General features: G+C 43.0%; 1 protein-coding gene across 2 annotated transcripts in view; it reads right to left on the reverse strand.

Annotated features, from left to right (window-relative positions):
• arap1 (ArfGAP with RhoGAP domain, ankyrin repeat and PH domain 1) overlaps positions 1–20,500 on the reverse strand; it is a 179,094-nt gene that overhangs the window by 74,124 nt on the left and 84,470 nt on the right. For both annotated transcript variants that reach the window (XM_062977050.1, XM_062977051.1), the window contains 7 exons: positions 19,721–19,882; positions 15,226–15,295; positions 13,002–13,122; positions 11,066–11,271; positions 10,098–10,204; positions 7,609–7,808; positions 6,524–6,609 (listed from right to left, as the gene is read on the reverse strand). In XM_062977050.1, the coding sequence (XP_062833120.1) occupies positions 6,524–6,609; positions 7,609–7,808; positions 10,098–10,204; positions 11,066–11,271; positions 13,002–13,122; positions 15,226–15,295; positions 19,721–19,882 (952 nt within the window). The remainder of the gene's footprint in view (positions 1–6,523; positions 6,610–7,608; positions 7,809–10,097; positions 10,205–11,065; positions 11,272–13,001; positions 13,123–15,225; positions 15,296–19,720; positions 19,883–20,500) is intronic.

The following is a 20,500-nucleotide window of genomic DNA, read 5'->3' on the forward strand; positions in this document are numbered from 1 at the left end:
GAACAAACCTCTGAAGATGCCTGCCACAGATGCAGGTGAAACGTCAGGAGAGAATGCTACTGGAACATGGCCATACCGTGATTCCGGCCATGAAAGCCTTCAAATACACAAGGGCTGTTTCCTCCCACCCTGGATATCATTCCACAAATATAGATATAGATATACACACTCCACTTGCCTCACTCCCACAGACCTCTGAACAAACCTCTGAAGATGCCTGCCACAGATGCAGGTGAAACGTCAGGAGAGAATGCTACTGGAACATGGCCATACTGTGATTCCGGCCATGAAAGCCTTCAAATACACAAGGGCTGTTTCCTCCCACCCTGGATATCATTCCACAAATATATAGATATACACACTCCACTTGCCTCACTCCCACAGACCTCTGAACAAACGTCTGAGGATGCCTGCCACAGATGCAGGTGAAACGTCAGGAGAGAATGCTACTGGAACATGGCCATACCGTGATTCCGGCCACGAAAACCTTCGACAACACATTGAACATCTCTACTGGGAGTAATGAAATGCTATCCCTTCTATAACAAGGCAAAATCAAGGTCTGCCTTTTGGGTTTTGAAGCAGTGGATAGAGTCACATGCATGGAGATGGAAGGAAGGCCCTCTTGTAATGTCACCCAGATGTAAATTGTAAATATTTTAACAGGACAGGTGAATTTAATTGTGTTGCAACTTTTGCATCAGCACCGTTTAATGGCCTTGTAAAATGCAGGGTTTTTGCAGCCCAGTGAGAATAATTACCGGAAGTTGTTCACTTTCTTGTAAAACTTCTTGGTTTTCCTTTTGGGAAGAATATAGGAGAAGAAGGGAAGGAGGGAGTGAGGGAAAGAGCGGGAGAGGAGGAAAGAAAGAAAGAAAGAAAGAAAGAAAGAAAGAAGAAAGAAAGAAAGAAAGAAAGAAAGAAAGAAAGAAAGAAAGAAAGAAAGAAAGAAAGAAAGAAAGAAAGAAAGAAAGAAAGAAAGAAAGAAAGAAAGAAAGGGACAGAATCAGAAAACAAAAGAAGAAAGGAAGGAATTCAGAAAGTTAATGAAGAAAAAGCGGGAGTGAAGAAGGAAGGAAAGAAAGAATGAAGAGGGAGGGAAAGAGGGAGAGAAAAGAAAAAAGGAAGGAGAAAGAAAGAGAAACAAAGAAAAAGGAGAGAATGAGAGAACAAAGGAAGGAAGGAAAGAAAAAAAAATAGAGGAAGAGGAAGACAGAGAAAAGAAGGGAGAAAGAGAGGGAATGAAAATAAGAGGACAAGAAAGAATGAAAAAGGAGGGAAAGAAGGAGAAAAAAGAGGAAGGGAAGGGAGAGAGAAACAAAGAAAAAAGAGAGGGAGAGAATGAGAAAACAGAGGAAGGAAGGAATTAAGATAAATTGTTTAATTAATTAAGATGAAGAAAAAGAAGGAAGGGAAGAGGAAGAGAAAGACAAAAAAGAGAGGGATAGAGAAAGGACAGAAGGAAGAAAGGGAGGAATTAGAAAAGAGAGAAAGGAAAAGGAAAAGGGGAGGGAGTGAGGATAGGAGGGCAAGAAAGAAAGAAAATAATGAAGGGTGGGAAAAAGTGGAGGAAGAAAGAAAGCAAGAGACAAAGGAGGAACAGAGGATGGAAGGGTAAGAAAGAGAAAAAAGGAGGAAGGGAGGATAGGAAGACAAGAAAAAAAAAAAGAAAAATGAAGGGGGGAAGGGGGAGAGAGAGAAAGGAAGTTGGAAGGAAGGAAGGAAGGAAGGAAGGAAGGAAGGAAGGAAGGAAGGAAGGAAGGAAGGAAGGAAGGAAGGAAGGAAGGAGAGGGAAGAATGAAAGGCAGGAAGGGGGAGGGAGAGAGGGAAGGAAAAAAGGAAGTGGGAGAGAGGGAAGGAAGGGAAGGAGGGAGGGAGAGAGGAAAGGCAGAAAAGGGAAGGAAGAGGAAAAGAAGGCAGGAAGAAAGGAAGAAGGAGGGAAGAAAGGCAGGAGGGGAAGGAAGGAAGGGATGTAGGAAGGAAAGAAGGGGGAAGGAAAGGGAGAAAGTAAGCAAGGGAGGGAGGGAGGTGAAGGAAGGGAGGAAGAAGAAGGGAGGAAGGGAAGGCAGGAAGGGGAATGAAGGGAGGGATGGAAGGGTCGGGAAGGAAGGAAGGAAAAAGGGAGGAAAGGCAGGGATGGGAGGGAGAGAAGGAAGGAAGGAAGGGGAGGAAGGGAAGAAAGGAGGGAGGAAAAGCAGGAAAAGGAAGGAAGGATGGGGAAAAGAAGGCAAGAAGAAGGGAAGGAAGAGGAAGGGAGAAAGGCAGGAAGAGGAAGGAAGGAAGGAAAGAAGGGGAAAAGAAGGCAAGAAGAAGGGAAGGAAGAGGAAGGGAGAAAGGCAGGAAGAGGAAGGAAGGAAGGAAGGAAGGAAGGAAGGAAGGAAGGAAGGAAGGAAGGAGAAAAGAAGGCAGGAAGAAGGGAAGGAGGGAGGGAGGTGAAGGAAGGGAAGGGAAGAAAGGAGAGAGGAAAAGCAGGAAGGGGAAGGGAAGATAAAGGAAAAAAGGAAGGGGAAGGGAAGGGAGAAGCAGGGAGGGAGAGACGAAGTGATAGGAAGGAAGGATTTCAAGACCCCATAGTTTGCCCTAGGAGCAAAACTAGCAGCCCATCCTTATGTTTTATTGATGTGTTTTAACTTTTATTAATGGTTTGATTTTTAATCGTATGTTTTAATTTTTCATTTGTGCGTTTTCGGTATTTGATGTTTTTGTATGTAGACTCTTTTGCATTTGTAAGACGCCCTGAGTCCCTGCGGGGAGATAGAGGCGGGGTACAAGAATAAAATTATTATTATTATTATTATTATTATTATTATTATTATTATTGACACAAAGGCATAGTATGACACAGCAAACAAGATAGACATGCTGGATTTCGTGTCACAAAATCACAAGTCGAACACTTCCCAAGTGTCTAGGACTGTGTGATGTATTTTCGGATGATGTGGGCAGATCCCAGTCGGGTGGCCTTTTGCAGTTGGCAGATTGTAATTTTGTCAATGTCTATTGTTTCCAAATGCCGGCTGAGATCTTTTGGCACGGCACCCAGTGTGCCCATCACCCCCGGGACCACCTGCACTGGTTTCTGCCAGAGTCTTTGAAGTTCAGTCTTGAGGTCCTGATAGTGGCTGAGTTTTTCCTGTTGTTTTTCGTCAATGCGACTGTCACCTGGGATGGCAACATCAATGATCCAAACCTTTTTTATTTCCACGACTGTGATGTCTGGTGTGTTGTGTTCCAGAACTTTGTCAGTCTGGATTCGGAAGTCCCACAGTATCTTTACGTGTTCATTTTCCAATACTTTTGCAGGTTTGTGATCCCACCAGTTCTTTGCTGCTGGGAGGTGGTACTTGAGGCATAAGTTCCAATGAATCCTTTGGGCCACGTAGTTATGCCTCTGTTTGTAGTCTGTCTGTGCGATTTTCTTACAGCAGCTGAGGAGATGATCCATGGTTTTGTCAGCTTCCTTACACAGTCTGCATTTTGGGTCATCAGCTGATTTTTCGATCTTGGCCTTGATTGCCTTTGTCCTGATGTCTTGCTGATGGGCTGCAAGGATCAGGCCTTCTGTCTCCTTCTTCAGGGTCCCATTCGTGAGCCAGAGCCAGGTCTTCTCTTTATCAGCTTTTCCTTCAATTTTGTCAAGGAACTTCCCATGCAATGTTTTGTTGTGCCAGCTGTCAGCTCTAGTTTGTAGTGCGGTTTTCTTGTACTGGTTTTTTGTCTGTTGTGTTTTGAGGAGTTTCTGATTTTTGACTTCAATCAAAGCAGGTTCTTCACTTTCTTTTACGTATTCTGCCAGGGCATGTTCTTCTTCTTTGACTGCTTGTTTGACTTGTAAGAGTCCTCTGCCCCCTGATCTTCTAGGCAGATATAGCCGGTCAACATCACAGCGGGGGTGCAGTGAATGATGAATGGCTATGAATTTTCTTGTTTTTCTGTCCAAATTGTCCAGTTCCATCTGTGTCCAGTTTATGATGCTAGTAGTATATCTTATGACAGGTATGGCCCAGGTGTTTATGGCCTTGATGGTGTTGCCTCCATTCCCCAGGCTGATCAAGCTGGTTTTCCCTCCAGGTCTGAATTAGAAAGACAAACCAGCCCAGAGCCCAGATGCCTTAGAACGGGACCAGGAATGCATTGCGGGACTGACTCTGCTCCCCGCCTGAGCCGGCCACCCTCCAAAGGGATAGATAGCCTGCCTCACCCTATTCGAGGAATTCAGGAAGGTTGGCTTAGACAGAGCAGACCCAGGACTCATAGACTCCTAGCAGAGTGGGAAGGGACCCCCAAAGGCCATCCAGCCCAACGCCCTTCAGCCAGGCAGGAACAATGAATAGATACAGAACAGATTTTTTTCATCTGAATTTTGGCTCTTTAAATCTATTTAATATCATTGAAATGTCACTAATAAATAATAATAATAAATAAAAATAGAAAAGAATTGTTTGCATGAAACAAACATATGCTGAAAATGCCCTTTTTCAATGGAGTTGTTGTTGTTATGTGGGCTGACCCAATGGAACACAAAACATGAACTGGTTCCTAAACGAGAGCTAAACGAGAGCACATCGTTCCTCTTTACGGTCCATGGGCACCAAGGCTCCCTTCGCTCCACTTTGTTTCTAGGTCACTAATGAGCGCATTGACCGCAATGGAAGAGGAATTGATTGCCCCCTCTTTCTATGGGTCTGGAAGCTCAACAACCAGAGCAACACAAGGGATGGGTGTCTACATGGCAGAATTAATGCACTTTGACACCACTTTAGCTGTCACAAGTCAATGGGAGTTGCAGTCTCAAAGGGTCTTCGTCTTTCTCTGCCAAAGAGACACAGGCTTCACCAAACTGCAAATCCCAGGAGCCCATCGCATTGAGACTCAGCAATTGAAGTGGTGCAAAACTGCATTCATTCTTCTGAGCTGCATCGCTTCTCTGGCCTGTTTTAGCCACAAAAAGGTTGCATTTTCTGGATTGCAAATATTCCAATTAGTAGTAACTCAACTGTGTACATGACTATTCAAAATGGAAAATAAACACAAGGCTTTCTGGCCTGCAAAGCACAGTTCAATTGCAGGAACTCAGCTGCATGATGAAAAGAAGGAGTAATATTAACAGTTTGGGTTCCTCCAGTGATCTCTATTGTCCTGCCTGGAAGAGACTCCCTGCATGCAGGATGCCTTCCACAGATGTGGGCGAAACATCAGGAGAGAATGCTACTGCAACATGCCCATACAGCCCGGAAAACTCACAGCAACACACGCAACACACTGATTCGGCCATGAAAGCCTCTGACAACATGTATTCTCCCAAAGCCTGTGCAACAGCGCCCCCTGTGGGTGCTGAGAGGCTTCACTCCTGGGTTTAATTCACGTCCAAAACTCCTGAAATCCAACGGGGTGAATCTCCAGCGGATTTGAAGGCACAGCCTGACTAACTATGGTTCTGGAGGAAAGGGTTCGAATCCCATCTCAGGCGTGGAAGCCCACTGGGCGGCCTTGGGCGAGTCACACTCTCTCAGCCTCAGAGGCAAGCAGTTGCGATAGGATTCTAGAGTGACCATTTCCGCTCCCTTGGCAGCCACCTCTCCACAAAAGTCAACATCGACACTGAAATACAACACCGCCTGAGCTCTGTGAGTGCAGCATTTTTCCGTATGAAGCAGAGAGTGTTTGATGACCGGGAAATCCGTAGAGAGACCAAGGTGCTTGTTTACAAAGCCATTCCCCTCCCAACCCTGCTCTACGCCTGCGAAACGTGGACAGTCTACAGACGACACTAAAATACAACACCGCCTGAGCTCTGCGAGTGCAGCATTTTTCCGTATGAAGCAGAGAGTGTTTGATGACCGGGACATCCGTGGAGAGACCAAGGTGCTTGTTTACAAAGCCATTCCCCTCCCAACCCTGCTCTACGCCTGCAAAACGTGAACTGTGTACAGACGTCACACCAAACTCCTGGAGCGTTTCCATCAGCGTTGCCTCTGGAAAAACCTACAAATCTCTTGGGAAGACAGGCGGAAGTGATGCTCCTACGCCATCAACTCCGCTGGACTGAAGGCCACGTTGTCCGAATGCCCAAAGATCACCGTCTCCCAAAGCAGTTACTCTACTCCGAACTCAAGAACGGGAAACGTAATGTTGGTGGGCAGGAAAAGAGATTGAAAGATGGGCTCAAAGCCAACCTTAAAAACTGTGGCATAGACACTGAGAACTGGGAAGCCCTGGCCCTTGAGCACTCTAATTGGAGGTCAGCTGTGACCAGCAGTGCTGCGGAGTTCGAAGAGGCACGAACGGAGGGCTTAAGGGAGAAACGTGCCAAGAGGAAGGCCCGTCAAGCCAACCCTGACCGGGACCGCCTTCCACCTGGAAACCAATGTCCTCACTGCGGAAGGGAGAACATGCGGGTCAAGAATAGGTCTCTTCAGCCATCTACGGACACCCCCCCAAGACAACAGAGATGGAAGACAATCCTCCTCGAACTACAAGGGATCGTCTAAGTAAAGTAAGTCTGGAGTGATGCCACTCTTACCTCAATCAGCTCCTCAGTCCAGACCTTCTTGTCCATCTTGAGGCTCCGCACTTTGGAGATGCTGGGCCCCAGCCCACGGTGCTCCCCTGCATTTGGAAGCAAGAAAAAAATGAAGCAATTGCCCTATATAACACTATATTCTTGACCTTGAAATGCCATTGTTTCCTAACTAGTTCTATCATAAAAACATGGGGAAAGTTTATTGAACTGCACAAACTTGGTTTCTACGGGAGAGAGAGAGACATCATCCTGCAGCACAATGAATATCACACCATGGAGACTCAACCCATTCAACCAAGTTTGTGCCACAAAAAAGATTCTGGAGTAGAACAACTACTTTCAAAGTAAGGGCTACACAATTAAGCAGGTAATACTTTTGAACCAGGCACAGAACATTTTTCACATTTTGTTACGTAGTCTAATTACAGATACTATGACAATTTGGCAAGAGATAAGTTTCTTCTTCGGAGCAGCAAGCCACGGAAACCCATTGAGGTGCATCTTTGCTGCAGAACGAATGCATTTGGGCAACCAGTGAATTGCCACGGCTCAATATTAGGGAATCAGGGAAGCTGTTGTTTTACAAGATCGCAATATCATATTATTATTGTTGTTGTTGTTGTTATATACACAACAAGATTAGTACACAGTAAACAAGATCAAGACACTGGATTCCTTTTGATGCAGCCCAGAATCCCATTGGCTTTTTCAGCTGCTGCATCACACTCTTGGCTCATGTTCCGCTTGTTCTCCATGAAGACTCCAAGATCTTTCTCACATCTGCTGTTATCAAGTCAGGGGTCACCCATTTTGTATCTTTGCCTTTCATTTTTTTCTGACTCACATTTTACATTTGCCCTTGTTGACATTCATGTTGTTACTTTTGGCCGTTCAGCTCTCTAATTTGTTAAGGTCATTTCAAATTCTGATCCTGTCCTCAGGAGTATTAGCTCTCCCTCCCAATTGGGTCCCATCTGCAAACTTGATAAGAAGCAGGTCCTTTAAGTCTTCATCCAAGTCATGAATAAAGAGGAGTGGGAGGGCACCCCAAAGGTCATCCAGCCCCACCCACGGAGGGGGCCTACCTGCGCATCGCTTGCAGATGACCACGCAGAGGTTGATGGAGCCCCAGTCGGGGTTGGGGGCCCCGCAGTCGGCGCAAAGGCGGTTGGCCTCGGCGCTCCAGATGCGCTCGGCCACTTCCGAGTGGGAAAGGGCCTCCGAGATGGACTGCCGCATGGCCTCCACCCAGTCCTCCTTCTCCTGGTCGGTGTCGGCAAGGAAGCTGGGAAAAGCAAGAGAAGAGTCAGCTGTTGGGGGCGATGGGCTACGCAGTACCCATAGGGTAAGGCCATGATGAGCATTGCAAGGCTTGAAAGCAGAGGAGGTTACATTGCAAAACCCGAGGCATCATTATGTTGGGAATCACCCTGGACTACTCAAGTCTAAATGTAGTCAGATAGATGATAGAGTTAGATTGAGAGAATCCTTTCCCTGTTTCCAAAGCATGCCTAGACAGGCCTTACTGTGTTTCACTCTATCCTGTTTACATCACATCCCTTACTTTGAAGTTAGTAGAAATGTGAATCTCCAGGGACACTAACTTCTCATTGGTCAGAATGTTTTATGGCCCCAATAAACTGGACCATGAGGTTCACTCTTTTCTCCCTTTGTTCTTCAAACTAACAACAGCATTTCACCATCCCTCCTGGCAAGATGTAACTATTTAGATGTTTGTTATTTTTCCTTTCTTATTTTTCCTTAGACATCAGTCTAGAGTAGACTAGACAGCTCCCAAGCCTTTCTATCTATAATGGAATTCTTTTTACCTGAATAAATGTTTTTGAACTCTTATTGAGTCTCTGCAATCGATTGCCATCCTAAGCTGAAAGTCTCTTTGCTCACCACGTGTAAGTAACTGCTGCATTTGAAAGCTTTTGCTTTTGCTACTCTGCTACATTTTTGTGGAATCTCCCCCAGAGAGGGTTAAATTGAGTCTAACTGCTCAGAGATTACCATAACACGTTACACTGTTATGGACCTGGATTAAAATCCATGCATCATTTCAATATACTGTATATACTCGAGTATAAGCCGACCCGAATATAAACTAGGCTTATACTCGAGTATATACAGTATGTGTTGTTATGGCCCTTTGTTTTAGCCATATATTTTAACTACGGTGATTTCTTACCTGCCTCGAGCCATGAAGAGAGACAGGTAACAAATAACAAATATATGATAATGATGATAATGATGGTGAGGAAGGCACATTTGGGGCTCGCATTGGTGTTTTAGGCTTTTATTGCACCAAAATGTGAGGCATAATCAAAGTTATCATGGGGTGCATCTACATTGTAGAATTATCCTACTTGAACTGCTGTGGCTGAATGTTATGGAATCCCGGGAGTTGTAGTTTGGCAGTGCCTTTAGCCTTCTCTGTCAAAAGGGTGCAAACTACAACTCCCAAGATTCCATAGCATTGAGGTATGGCAGTTCAAGTGGTGCCAAACTGCATTCATTTTAATAGTGTGGATACATAAACATTCCTTAAATAACATGGGTCTGAATGACGCAAACCATTTTCATGCAACCCCGTTGTTTTTGCAAACATCCAAGGAGCAAAACAACAACAATCCAATTCTCAGAATTTTCCCCCCAATATTGGCCCTAATAAAAATTCAGAAAGAGCCTATATATCTATACATATAAAAGAGTGATGGAATCCCGGCGACCAACAAAACAACAAATCTAAACACCCCACAACCTAGAAAATTGACAGCACAACCCCTCATCCACGCCTCTAGGCTGATACAACAAAAAGAAAAGAAAAATGAAGTCCTAATTAGAGGTAGAGGAATAATTGTTTTCTAAGGGCCACAGACAGTAGAAGCACAGAAAATAGCGCAAAGAACGCCACTCTAAAAACAAGGGAATTCCAGACAGGAAACCATCAGGGCTAGCTAACACCTCCCAACAAAAAATTCACTCAGGGAGGAAGCAACCAGGCTTTAAAGCTGCAAGGCCATTACATCCTAATCATTTTTCCTAATTGCAGCATTCATACTTGCCTCCAACAGGCAAAAAAACCAATCAGAAATATTGTATATTCACAACCTTTAGGAAATAATATCCCCTGATGGCGCAGCGTGTTAAAGCGCTGAACTGCTGAACTTCTGGACTGAAACGTCGCAGGTTTGAATTAGGGGAGCGGAGAGAGCCCCCACTATTAGCCCCAGCTTATACCAAAAGTTCAAAAACGTGCAAATGAGAGTAGATGTATAGGTACTGCTCCGGCGGGAAGGTAACGGTGCTCCATGCAGTCATGCCATATGATCTTGGAGGTGTCTACGGACAACGCCGGCTCTTCGGCTTAGCAATGGAGATGAGCCCCAACCCCCAGAATCAGACACGACTGGACTTAATGTCAGGGGAAAACCTTGACCCTTTACCTTAACTACCACCAAATCCTCAATACTTTATTTCCCAGACCACCAGACTTTGCCACAGCAACACGTGGCCGGGCACAGCTAGTACACTATATATATATACACACACATAAGGTCCTTTATACCTGAATATTCGGTACGGCGTCGTCAAATCGAACCCCCTCCGGTCCACGTCCTTGACGTTCCCCACGTTCATCTCGATGTAGGTGATGCCAATGCCCAGGCGAAACTCCTGAAGCAGAAAACACACAAGGATTATGACTGGGCAGGAAGATAGATAGCAAACACAAGGACCTTCAATGTGTTGTCAAAGGCTTTCACGGCCAGAATCACTGGCTTGCTGTGAGTTTTTTTGAGCTGTATGGCCATGTTCCGGAAGCATTCTCTCCTGACGTTTCACCTGCATCTGTGGCTGGCATCTTCAGAGGTCTGTTGGAAATGAGGCAAGTGGAGTGCGTGTGTGTGCCTATATCTATCTATCTATCTATCTATCTATCTATCTATCTATCTGAAATGTTCAGAGTGGGAGAAAAAACCCTTGTCTGTTTGAAGCAAGTGGGAATGTTGCAATGAGTAAGTTTGATTAGCATTGAGTAGCCTTGCATCTGCAAAGTCAATCAGTGAGGGTATCTGCATAGAGGTAGATTGTTTGTTGTTGCCTGGAGGCATCCTCTGTTTGGGAGATGTTAACTGGCACTTGATAGTTTGCTGTCTGGAGTTCCCCTGTTTCTGAGTGGTGTTCCTTATTTACTGTCTTGATTCTGATGTTTTTTTAATACTGGTAACCAAGCCAAGTTCGCATCATTTATTATTATCATCATCATCATCATCAATTTAAAGGCCTGAGCCAATCACACGGGATTATTATTTACAACATTTATACCCCGCCCTTCTCACTCGAGAATATTATTATTATTATTATTATTATTATTATTATTATTATTATTATTATTTATATCCATTTAAAAGTCCAAGCCAAGTCCAAACTGCATAGGAGTCCTTCTCTGGAGGGTTTGGATTTGTGTCTTTTTGGTCAGACTAGATGGCCTTTGGGGGCCCATTTTGCCTTTAGGATTCTATGAAACCTACCCACCTCTGCGTTCTTGTAGAGGAAGACCTTATCCCCGGCCACGGCCACGTACAGCTTGCTCTTGTAGCCCCGCAGCTCCAAAGGGCCGCACTTGTCCACCGCCTCGAAGCTGCCGCCGGACGCATGGAAGACCGAGCCTCGGTCTAAGCAGCGCCCCTTCCTGTCCTCCACCGTCTTCTGCAGGGCCCTGATCCAATCATTGCGATCCGCTGCGGGCAAAAAACGGAACATACTTTCAGTGACACCAAAATCAACCCAAAATGCCCCCAGCAAGATAAAATAAAGTACACCATGTACATGTTCATGTACACAGGTTGAAGTCTTTTGTAGTTTATTTGGAAATAGTAGATAAATAGTTCTTAAAAAGCAAAAGTAAAGTTCCAAGAGATTGTTGCAAAACAAGACTTTGAAGAATAATCCAAGAAAACAATAAGCATAAAACAAGGTTCCATTAATGCATGACAAAGTCCCATGAACATGAACACACAAAAGCTGCAAGATAATCCAGGAAAGTGAGAGCTTGCTTCTTGGCTTGAGTGAGAAGTTGCTTTGACAAAGGTTTCACTCTCAGCACACTGTTTTAATACTCTTTGCATAGCATGAAAGCATTTCTTTGGCCTCTGACCTCCCTTTTGTTTGCTATTCTAACTCTCCTGAATTCCAAATGGCCAGCTCGATCTAAAGATTCTGTTTCATCAAGGCCAGACAGCTCGTTAGCGTTAGCGTCTGCCTGCTTGCTATCAGAGTGAGAACTATCCTCCCTTCCTGACTCAATTTGCACCTGGCTAGCTTCAGTATCATTGAGACCATTCCCTGCCATGGGAAAGCCTCCCTGCTCCTCATCTTCCACAGCAGGAACACTCTGAATCCCATAATTCCCATTAAAGTCATCTTGAACCTGAATCCCATCATCTTGAACCTGAATCCCATAATCCCCATCAGAGTCACTCTGAGGCTCCAGCTGAGTCACAACACACCTTTCCTTTCCCTTCTTCCTTCCTTCTATGATGAACTAACTTCAGGTGAAGCTCCTATGGACCAAATGCTAAGATTGCAAAATGGGTTATAGTGAAAGGAAGGAGGAGGACAAGAAGGAGGAAGAGGACTCTATAAGAGATTGGAAGTGTCTGTTGTGACTCAGCAGCAGAATCAGAGTGAAGATGAGGAAGAGGATTTTGGGTTTCAGATGCAGGAGCCAGAGGATGGGATGCAAGATGAATTCCAGGATTATGTCATGGGGCTGAGAAATCATGGAGTTATACAGGCTGGTTCGGAAGGGCAAGAAGCATAGCCTGTGGATGAACTCCTGAACCAGCCTGTCATAGATAACAACCAGGGAGACATTCCCATGGGAAATAATGAGTTGGATTTGTCTCAGGCTCCTATTCAGGTGCAAGATAATGAATTAGTTGACCTTGACAATCAAGGAGCGCCATTGCTATCTAGAGCAGATCGTTTGCAATGGAAAGCAATGCCTAGGTGCAGCCTGAGATTAGCTGGAAAACGGGAGGCCTCTGAAGGGAAGAGAAATGCATTTTTGGGTTGCTTTTAAAAGTGTGTGTTTAGAGACAATTCTTTGTCAAAGCAAATTCTCGCTTCATCAGAGTGGATGTGTCTTCGTGCCTTGGAAATTCTCCTGTTCTTAAATCCTTGCAACCAGTGGATTAATGTTTCTTTGGAAATGGACTCATGCTTTGTGACTAAAGACTTTTGGATTTACTGACTCTTTTTTGCAACTACTTTGGGATCTTTATTTCTGCCTGCTTTGATTATATATATTCTGCTTTAGCTTAATAAAATTACAAAAGACTATTGTTGCGTGTGACTTGGTGTCAACAGCAAGGTGAACTATTCTGAGGTGCGACAGTGTCGCTTCCTCCTCCCCATCTTCATTTCTCTCTCTTTCCTGAAGAAAAAGCAGTGAATGTCCCCTGCTTACCATCGCTCTCGGCCCTGAAGGCAAACGTCCGGTTGTTAGTGATGACCTCGAATTTCTGGTCCCCGATGCTGGTCACTCGGGTGACAGAGGACATCGGGATAAAACGCTTGGAATAAATGTCCTGCAATGGAGATCCAGGTGTGGTTAGAAAGAGGGAGAGAAGGAAGGAGGTAAAAGAAGAAGAAAAGAAGGAGACACAGATGGGAGGAGAAGAGGAAACTGGGGGGAGAAAAGAGGGAGAAAGTAGATGGTAAACAAAGTAAAAGAGGGGTTAAGGAGAAGAGTATGTTCAAAGTACGCTCAAAGTTTTGACCATAAAGCTAAGCTATGTGATGTCTCAGGGACCTTTGGCCCATGACCCTGCAGCCATCATAGATCAAACTGAAGAGGATTTGGGCTTTTCCCCACCTCAGCAAGTTTCTGTTCCATTCCAGATGTCCCCTGTTGACATTTTTGTGCCAGAGCCAATTAGAGATGCCCTTGAAACAGAGCCTGGTTCCCCGGAAAGTGTTGTGTTTGATAGGAAGGCCTTTCTCAAAACACATCACTCCCATAAGCAGTTTCTAAGACGAAGCGCGAGATTAGCAGAGAGAGACGATTGTAATTAAACCGTTTCCCTTGGGAAGTTTCGGGGAGGCAGGCATGTTGAAACAGCTTCGTCCTCTGGGAAGATTTGGGGAGTTAAACACCTGTTGGGGGAAGCTCTTGAACTTCCATAAAAGTTCTGCACTGAGCTTTCCCTATCGCAGTGTTAATGTGACTATTCAAAGAAGAACATCGGCTCTTGTTTCAGAGCTTCTAAGCAGCCCTCGGGTGCGCTTACTCACGAGTAGACCGGGAGTTGCGTTTCCACTCCTGATCAAATTTGGACTGCGTTTCAGATCCACCACGAATTACCTTGCCTAGCCTCAAATCCTTGTCTGGACTTTACTTCAAGAATCTCCCTGTGAATCTTTGCTCTTTCCCCACTCAAACTTCCAAAGAGTTTGAGTGTGTTTCGGTTATTGGATTGTAGACTTTGGACTCTAATACTGGACATATAACTTCATTTATTTGGACTATTTTTCATCTTTCCTAAAAGGACAATTGCTTGACTATATACTTTTGTTTTATTCTTTTATTGCATTAATAAAGGTATTAGATTGTTTATTGGCCTCCGTGTTGGTTTCCAGTGTTCACGCAGCCTAGGGGTGTTACAAGCAATGTCTTAGTTTTGGTGTGGCACTTTTCTCTGTTTCTCCAGCCGGCAGGAAGATGCAGCCAAATAAACCTGTTGCAGAATCTCCTTGCGCCTAGTGACTGATTACATAGAGACCTCAGAAGTTTTTGGACCAGAAAGAAAGCAGTGAACCTCAGCAGAAGAAAAGGAAGAATTAATAGAAAGAGAGGAAGTGAGGGAAGGAAAGAGGAGGGGAAAGTAGAAGAAAATTAAGAGGAATAAAAGGAAGGGGGAAGGTTGTTAGAAGGGGGAGAGAAAAAGGGAGAAAGGAGAGAGGGATGGGAGGAAGAAAATGTAGAAAAAGAAGGGATGGGAGAAGGAAGGGAAAGAGAAAGAATGGGAAAAGATGGATGGATGGATGGATGGGAGTGAGGAAAGAAGGGAGGGAGAAAAAGGAGGAAAGGAGAAAAAGAAGGAAGAAAAAGTAGAAAAAAGAAGGGAGGGAGGGAGGAAGGGAGGGAGGAAGAGAATGGAAAAGAAAAGATGGATGGATGGATGGATGGTTGGAAGGAAGGAAGGAAGGAAGGAAGGAAGGAAGGAAGGAAGGAAGGAAGGAAGGAAGGAAGGAAGGAAGGAAAGGATGGAAGGAGAGGAGATAGAGGGAAGGGAACAATAGAAAAAGGAAAGAAAAAGGATAAAAAGAAAGAAAAAAGAAGCAAGGAGAGAGATGGAGGAAACTTTTGCCATTTCTGGGCCCGGGCTCTGGCACAGGCTGGTGAGCAGCCAGCCAGCTGCAGCCAGCTGCAACAAATTACTCTGACCAAGAGGTCATGAGTTCGAGGCCAGCTCGGAGCCTATGTTTGTCTTGTCTTTGTTTTATGTTAAAAGGCATTGAATGTTTGCCTTATATGTGTAATGTGATCCGCCTTGAGTCCCCTTCAGGGTGAGAAAGAAGAGCGGAATATAAATGCTGTAAATAAATAAATTAATAAATAAATAAATTTCTGTCTGCATAGAAGAGGCATTGGAAACACAGCGACACGCCTCTCCCAAATAATGACAAACCTTTTCGCCGTCAAAGTACCGGAGGTAGTCAGGATCCAGCTTCACCCAACGCTTCTGGTAGATGTAGGAGCTGAAGACAAGAAGAAGAAAAGGAGAATCAAGCCTTTATTCTTCGATGTGTTTGATTTTCCCCATAGACATGAAACCAATACCATGAAATGTGTAAAAGCCAAAGATAGACCCCCAACAACACTGCATATTTAAATGGCCTATAGTCTAGACCAGGGGTCCCCAAACTTTTAAAGCAGAGGGCCGGCCCACAATCGTTCAGACTGTTGAGGGGCCAAATTATCATTTGAAAAAGAACGAACAAATTCCTATGCACACTGCACATGTCTTATTTGTAATGCAAAACAACAACAACAAAAGAACAATACAATATTTAAAAATGAAAACAATTTTAACCAACATAAACCTATCAGGATTTCAATGGGAAGCGTGGGCCTGCTTCTGACCAATGAGATAGTCAAGTTAATTAGGATTGTTGTTGTGTGCCTTCAAGTCATTTCAGACTTTGGGTGAGCCTAGGTCTAAAATTATTTATTTATTCATTTACTACATTTATTTATTACATTTATATCCCACCTTTCTCACCCTGAAGGGGACTCAGAGCAGCTGTACGTACATACAATATATTATATTATTAGCAAAGTACAATATTAGCATTATATATTACTATATTGAACTATACCACTATACTGTAATATGTAATATATAACATATAATTAATATTATTATATGATATTATTATTAGTATTATATTGTATAACGTGATAATATTATTATCAATATAATATGTCTATAAAAAGGTAAAAGTTTCCCTTGAAGTTAAGTCCAGTCGTGACAGACTCTGGGGCAGGGGTCCTCAAACTTTTAAAGCAAAGGGCCGATTCACAATCCTTGAGACTGTGGAAGGGCCAAATTATCATTTGAAAAAAAATACGAACAAATTCCTGTGCACACTGCACATGTCTTATTTGTAGTGCAAAACAACAACAACAATAACAACAATGAAAGAACAATACAATATTTAAAAATGAAAACAATCTTAACCAACATAAACCTATCAGGATTTCAATGGAAAGTGTGGGCCTGCTACTGGCCAATGAGATAGTCAAGTTAATTATGATTGTTGTTGTTGTTGTTGTTGTTGTTGTTGTGTGCCTTCGAGTCATTTCAGAATTTGGGTGAGCTTAAGTCTAAAATTAATTATTTATTTACTTACTACATTTATATCCCACCCTTCTTACCCCGAAGGGGACTCAGAGAAGCTGTATGTACATACAATATATTATATTATTAGCATAGCACAATATTAGCATTCTACATTACTATATTGAACTATACCACTATACTATATGTAATATATAACATATAATTAATATTATATGGTATTATTATTAGTATTATATTATATAACATTACAATATTTTTATCAATATTATATATATACCATACATTATATTATTAAAACTGATATAAAAATATATTATAAAACTGAGGGCGGGGGGCCAGGTAAATGACCTTGGAGGGCCGCATCCAGCCCCCGGGCCTTAGTTTGGGGACCCCTGCTCTGGGGGTTGGTGCTCATCTCCATTTCTAAGCCGAAGAGCCTGTGTTGTCCATAGACACCTCCAAGGTCATGTGGCTGGCATGACTGCATGGAGCGCTGTTACCTTCCCGCCAGAGCAGTACCTATTGATCTACTCACATTTGCATGTTTTCGAGCTGCTAGGTTGGCAGGAGCTGGGGCTAACAGCGGGCGCTCACTCTGCTCCCGGAATTTGAACCTGGGAGCTTTTGGTCCACAAGTTCAGCAGCTCAGTGCCTTAACACACTGTGCCACCAGTGTGTTAAATATATTATTAATATGTTATACTATTAAAACTGATATAAAAATATAATATTATAAAACTGAGGGTGGGGGCCAGGTAAATGACCTTGAAGGGCCGCATCCGGCCCCCGGGCCTTAGTTTGGGGACCCCTGGTCTAGAGTGTCATCTTCAATCTGTCTGTGAAGGACTGAAGAAATGTTATATCATGTTTTGCCATTAGATCTGAATGAATACCTTTAAAATGGGCATTTGAGAGAATGAAGTTCTTATAGTTATTGCTATAAATACTACTGTTGTTATTACTGTTGTGGTTATAATTAGTATTAGTACCAGTAGTAGAAGTAGTGGTGGTGTCATTATTTTGGTATAGTTATTGTTGCCATTATTACGATCTGTTAATGTTGTTTCTGTTCTGCCATCACGATTGTTATTATTACATTATTAACAACTCCATTATGTAACATAATTTTTGTTCCTGGGTTATAAATGTCATTTTCTCATTGGTTCTATCATAAAAACATAGAGGAAGCTTATTAAACTACAAAAAAACTTTGTTTTTGCGGGAGGGACATCCTGCTAGAACACATTGTGCTATAGTTTTTCAATGAATCATAGAATTTCAACCAATGCAACATAGTTTGTGGCAGTTACAAAAACAAAGTTTCTAGAGTAGACTAGCTACTTTTGAAGTAAGAACCGCACAATTAAACTGTAAATAACACTTCCAAACAGAAACAGAAACATTTTCAAATTTTGTTACATTGTGTTATTAGTACGTACCAGTAGTAGAAGCAGTAGTAGTGTCATTATTTTAGTATAGTTATTTCTATTACTGTTGCCATTATTACTGTCTATTAATGTTATTTCTGTTCTGCTATAACTACTATTATTATTAAATTATTATCTATGATTAGTGTTGTCAGTATTATTCCAAATTGGTATGGAATCATTATAACCTAATAGGAGTGTGTGCATGAACAGATTAATGTATATCTAAATTAATATAATTGGAAGGCCCCTCATGAGAAAATGGAAAGAATTTTCTGACGCAGTCTAGTTAAGTCTTGGGGGTCCGTGGCTTCAAAAAGGTATTTAAAAGGAAGAAGAAAAGGTCAAGAACCAATGGTTTGGGCATCAATATTTTGCAGTCCTTCTCTAGATGACAGCTGTCTGCTGTGATCTTGAGAAATCCAAGAGACACAGATATCTATACCAAATACCAAATAGCGAAACCTGTTGAAATTTGTATAATTACTTTATTGTCATTTTGTGTTATCAGATGACGTTCTGGCATATCTATTATGTTGTCTGTTATCACTTATTTAGGCATTTATTGAATCTTTAAAAACACGAATGTGAAGATACCATAGAATCCTGAGGAAGAGAGGTTCCCAAAACAAGGATTCAACCCGTGGATCTTTGTTGACACTTTCCCAAGGACACCTCAAGTGTCTTACTCATTGCTACAGAGACTTTTTAAAAAACACATTTCTTTCTCTTTGTTTATCAACCAGTTATAAGACGATACAGAAGAGCGAAGATATAACTCTGACAATTTGAACTACCTCCAAAAGGAGTATACAGATTACCAACAGGACTTATATTTAAAATACTGTATGTACGAGTGAAGACAAAAACTCTGATTATATGAGTAATCTCTGCAAAGAAAAAAAAATTGCATTATTGGGTATTGTACCATTGTATATCTTTGTTCAGCTATTCATTTCTAGATTAAATTGATTCATATGTTTAAGTACTGTTTAACACTATTGTGTATAACAGCTGACAACTTGTTTCGCTATTTTGAGAAAGACTGAAGAGGGGAAACTGTTAATGTGGGATTTGTGTATTAGTAGTGTTTAAATGAAATTTGTGTCTAGCATGTATTGCATCATCCAGGAAATGCTATAGTGAGTGTGTAAAGAGTTAATTTGGTAAGAAGCTGTATTGACCTTGGATATGTGGCTGGAGCCAGATAAGAGTGTCCAAACTACAAGTGTGTTTGTATATAGCTGATTGCATCAGATGACATTTGTTCTGCCTGCTGAGAAGATCTGTGCTGTTTGTCTAGAATGAAAGTCTTGTATCTATTGTCTGCAATTCTGTTTGTCTTGTCAAGTAAAACTTTGTAAATACTTTTTGCATCGTCTCTGACGTCCCTTCATTCTGCGCTCAACTGACATCATTCATCTGCTGCTACGCTGTGCGCATTACTCTGACAATTGGTTATGGGCCCAGATCCCAGACCAGTCTGACCAGACTGACCAGTACCTAGACTGGACCGGAGTTCTAGAGTTTGGAGTGGAGAGAAAGTTGGAGCTGCGAGTGTGTGACCAGAGACGAGACCCACTGTTTTGGTGAGCCTGCTTGAGTGTGAATCTGGTGTGTCTTCGGAGGAAGATTGATTCCATGGGCTTGTTTTGGGAAGGGTCTCAATGGAGATTTGGTTCCTAAAACAAAATTCACATCTTCTTACAAAGGGAACTCCTTTGCAGTTAGTCAGTCTAAGGGTGCCAAGGAGCCCAGAGGCTGCAATACCTTCCACGTTTAAGATTTAGGAAACTCAATCAAAGGCATAGGACACTCAGGCCCCTTCTACACCGCTATATAATCCAGATAATCGAAATAGGGAATCCACAAGGGGAGGGAGGCCTGCTCACCCTTGTGGCGGGTTCTTGTCCAGCCATCCTGCCTTGATGACCGGCAAAAGCTGTCCGGACGATGTGGCCCTGTCCATCTTGTCGCCGCAAAGGGTCTCACTACCCACAGAGAAGTGCCTTCTGGGAACGGGGCAGCTCAGCTCACCGTCATGCCAGTGGTTGCTGCCATGGAAGGAAAGAGAGGCAAGTGTGATGCTTTAGCAATGACTTCAAAATCCGCTGGGACACCCAAAGGCCATTAAGTCCAACCCCATTCAGGATGACACTATCCACTGGGATTTGGTTCCAGAAACAGACTCCAAGGACCATCGATTCCAACCCCATTCTGTCATGCAATAATACCATTGGCCCTTATCTCTGTTAGGGTTTATTTCTCAGAAGGGATCCCAAAGGCCATCTATCTCATCCAACTGCATTCAGCCAGGCATGAATACAATTGGTGCTTTAGTTTTAAATTTATTTATTTTATTTTATTTACAGTATTTATATTCCGCCCTTCTCACCCTGAAGGGGACTCAGGGTGGATTACAATGAACACATACATGGCAAACATTCAATGCCAACAAACAACATACATTAGACAGACTCAGAGGCATTTTTAACATTTTTCCAGCATCACGATTCCGGCCACAGGGGGAGCTGTTGCTTCACCGTCCAGTAGTGGCTGTACTTCCTCATTCCTTTCCTCATGTTTTGCTGGCAGTTTTATGGTGTTGTAAATTAGCCTCCCGCATAAAGCGTCCCTAAATTTCCCTACTTGACAGATGCAACTGTCTTTCG

The sequence above is a fragment of the Anolis carolinensis genome, chromosome 3, assembly GCF_035594765.1.
Source record: "Anolis carolinensis isolate JA03-04 chromosome 3, rAnoCar3.1.pri, whole genome shotgun sequence".
In the NCBI taxonomy this organism is placed as follows: domain Eukaryota; kingdom Metazoa; phylum Chordata; class Lepidosauria; order Squamata; family Dactyloidae; genus Anolis; species Anolis carolinensis.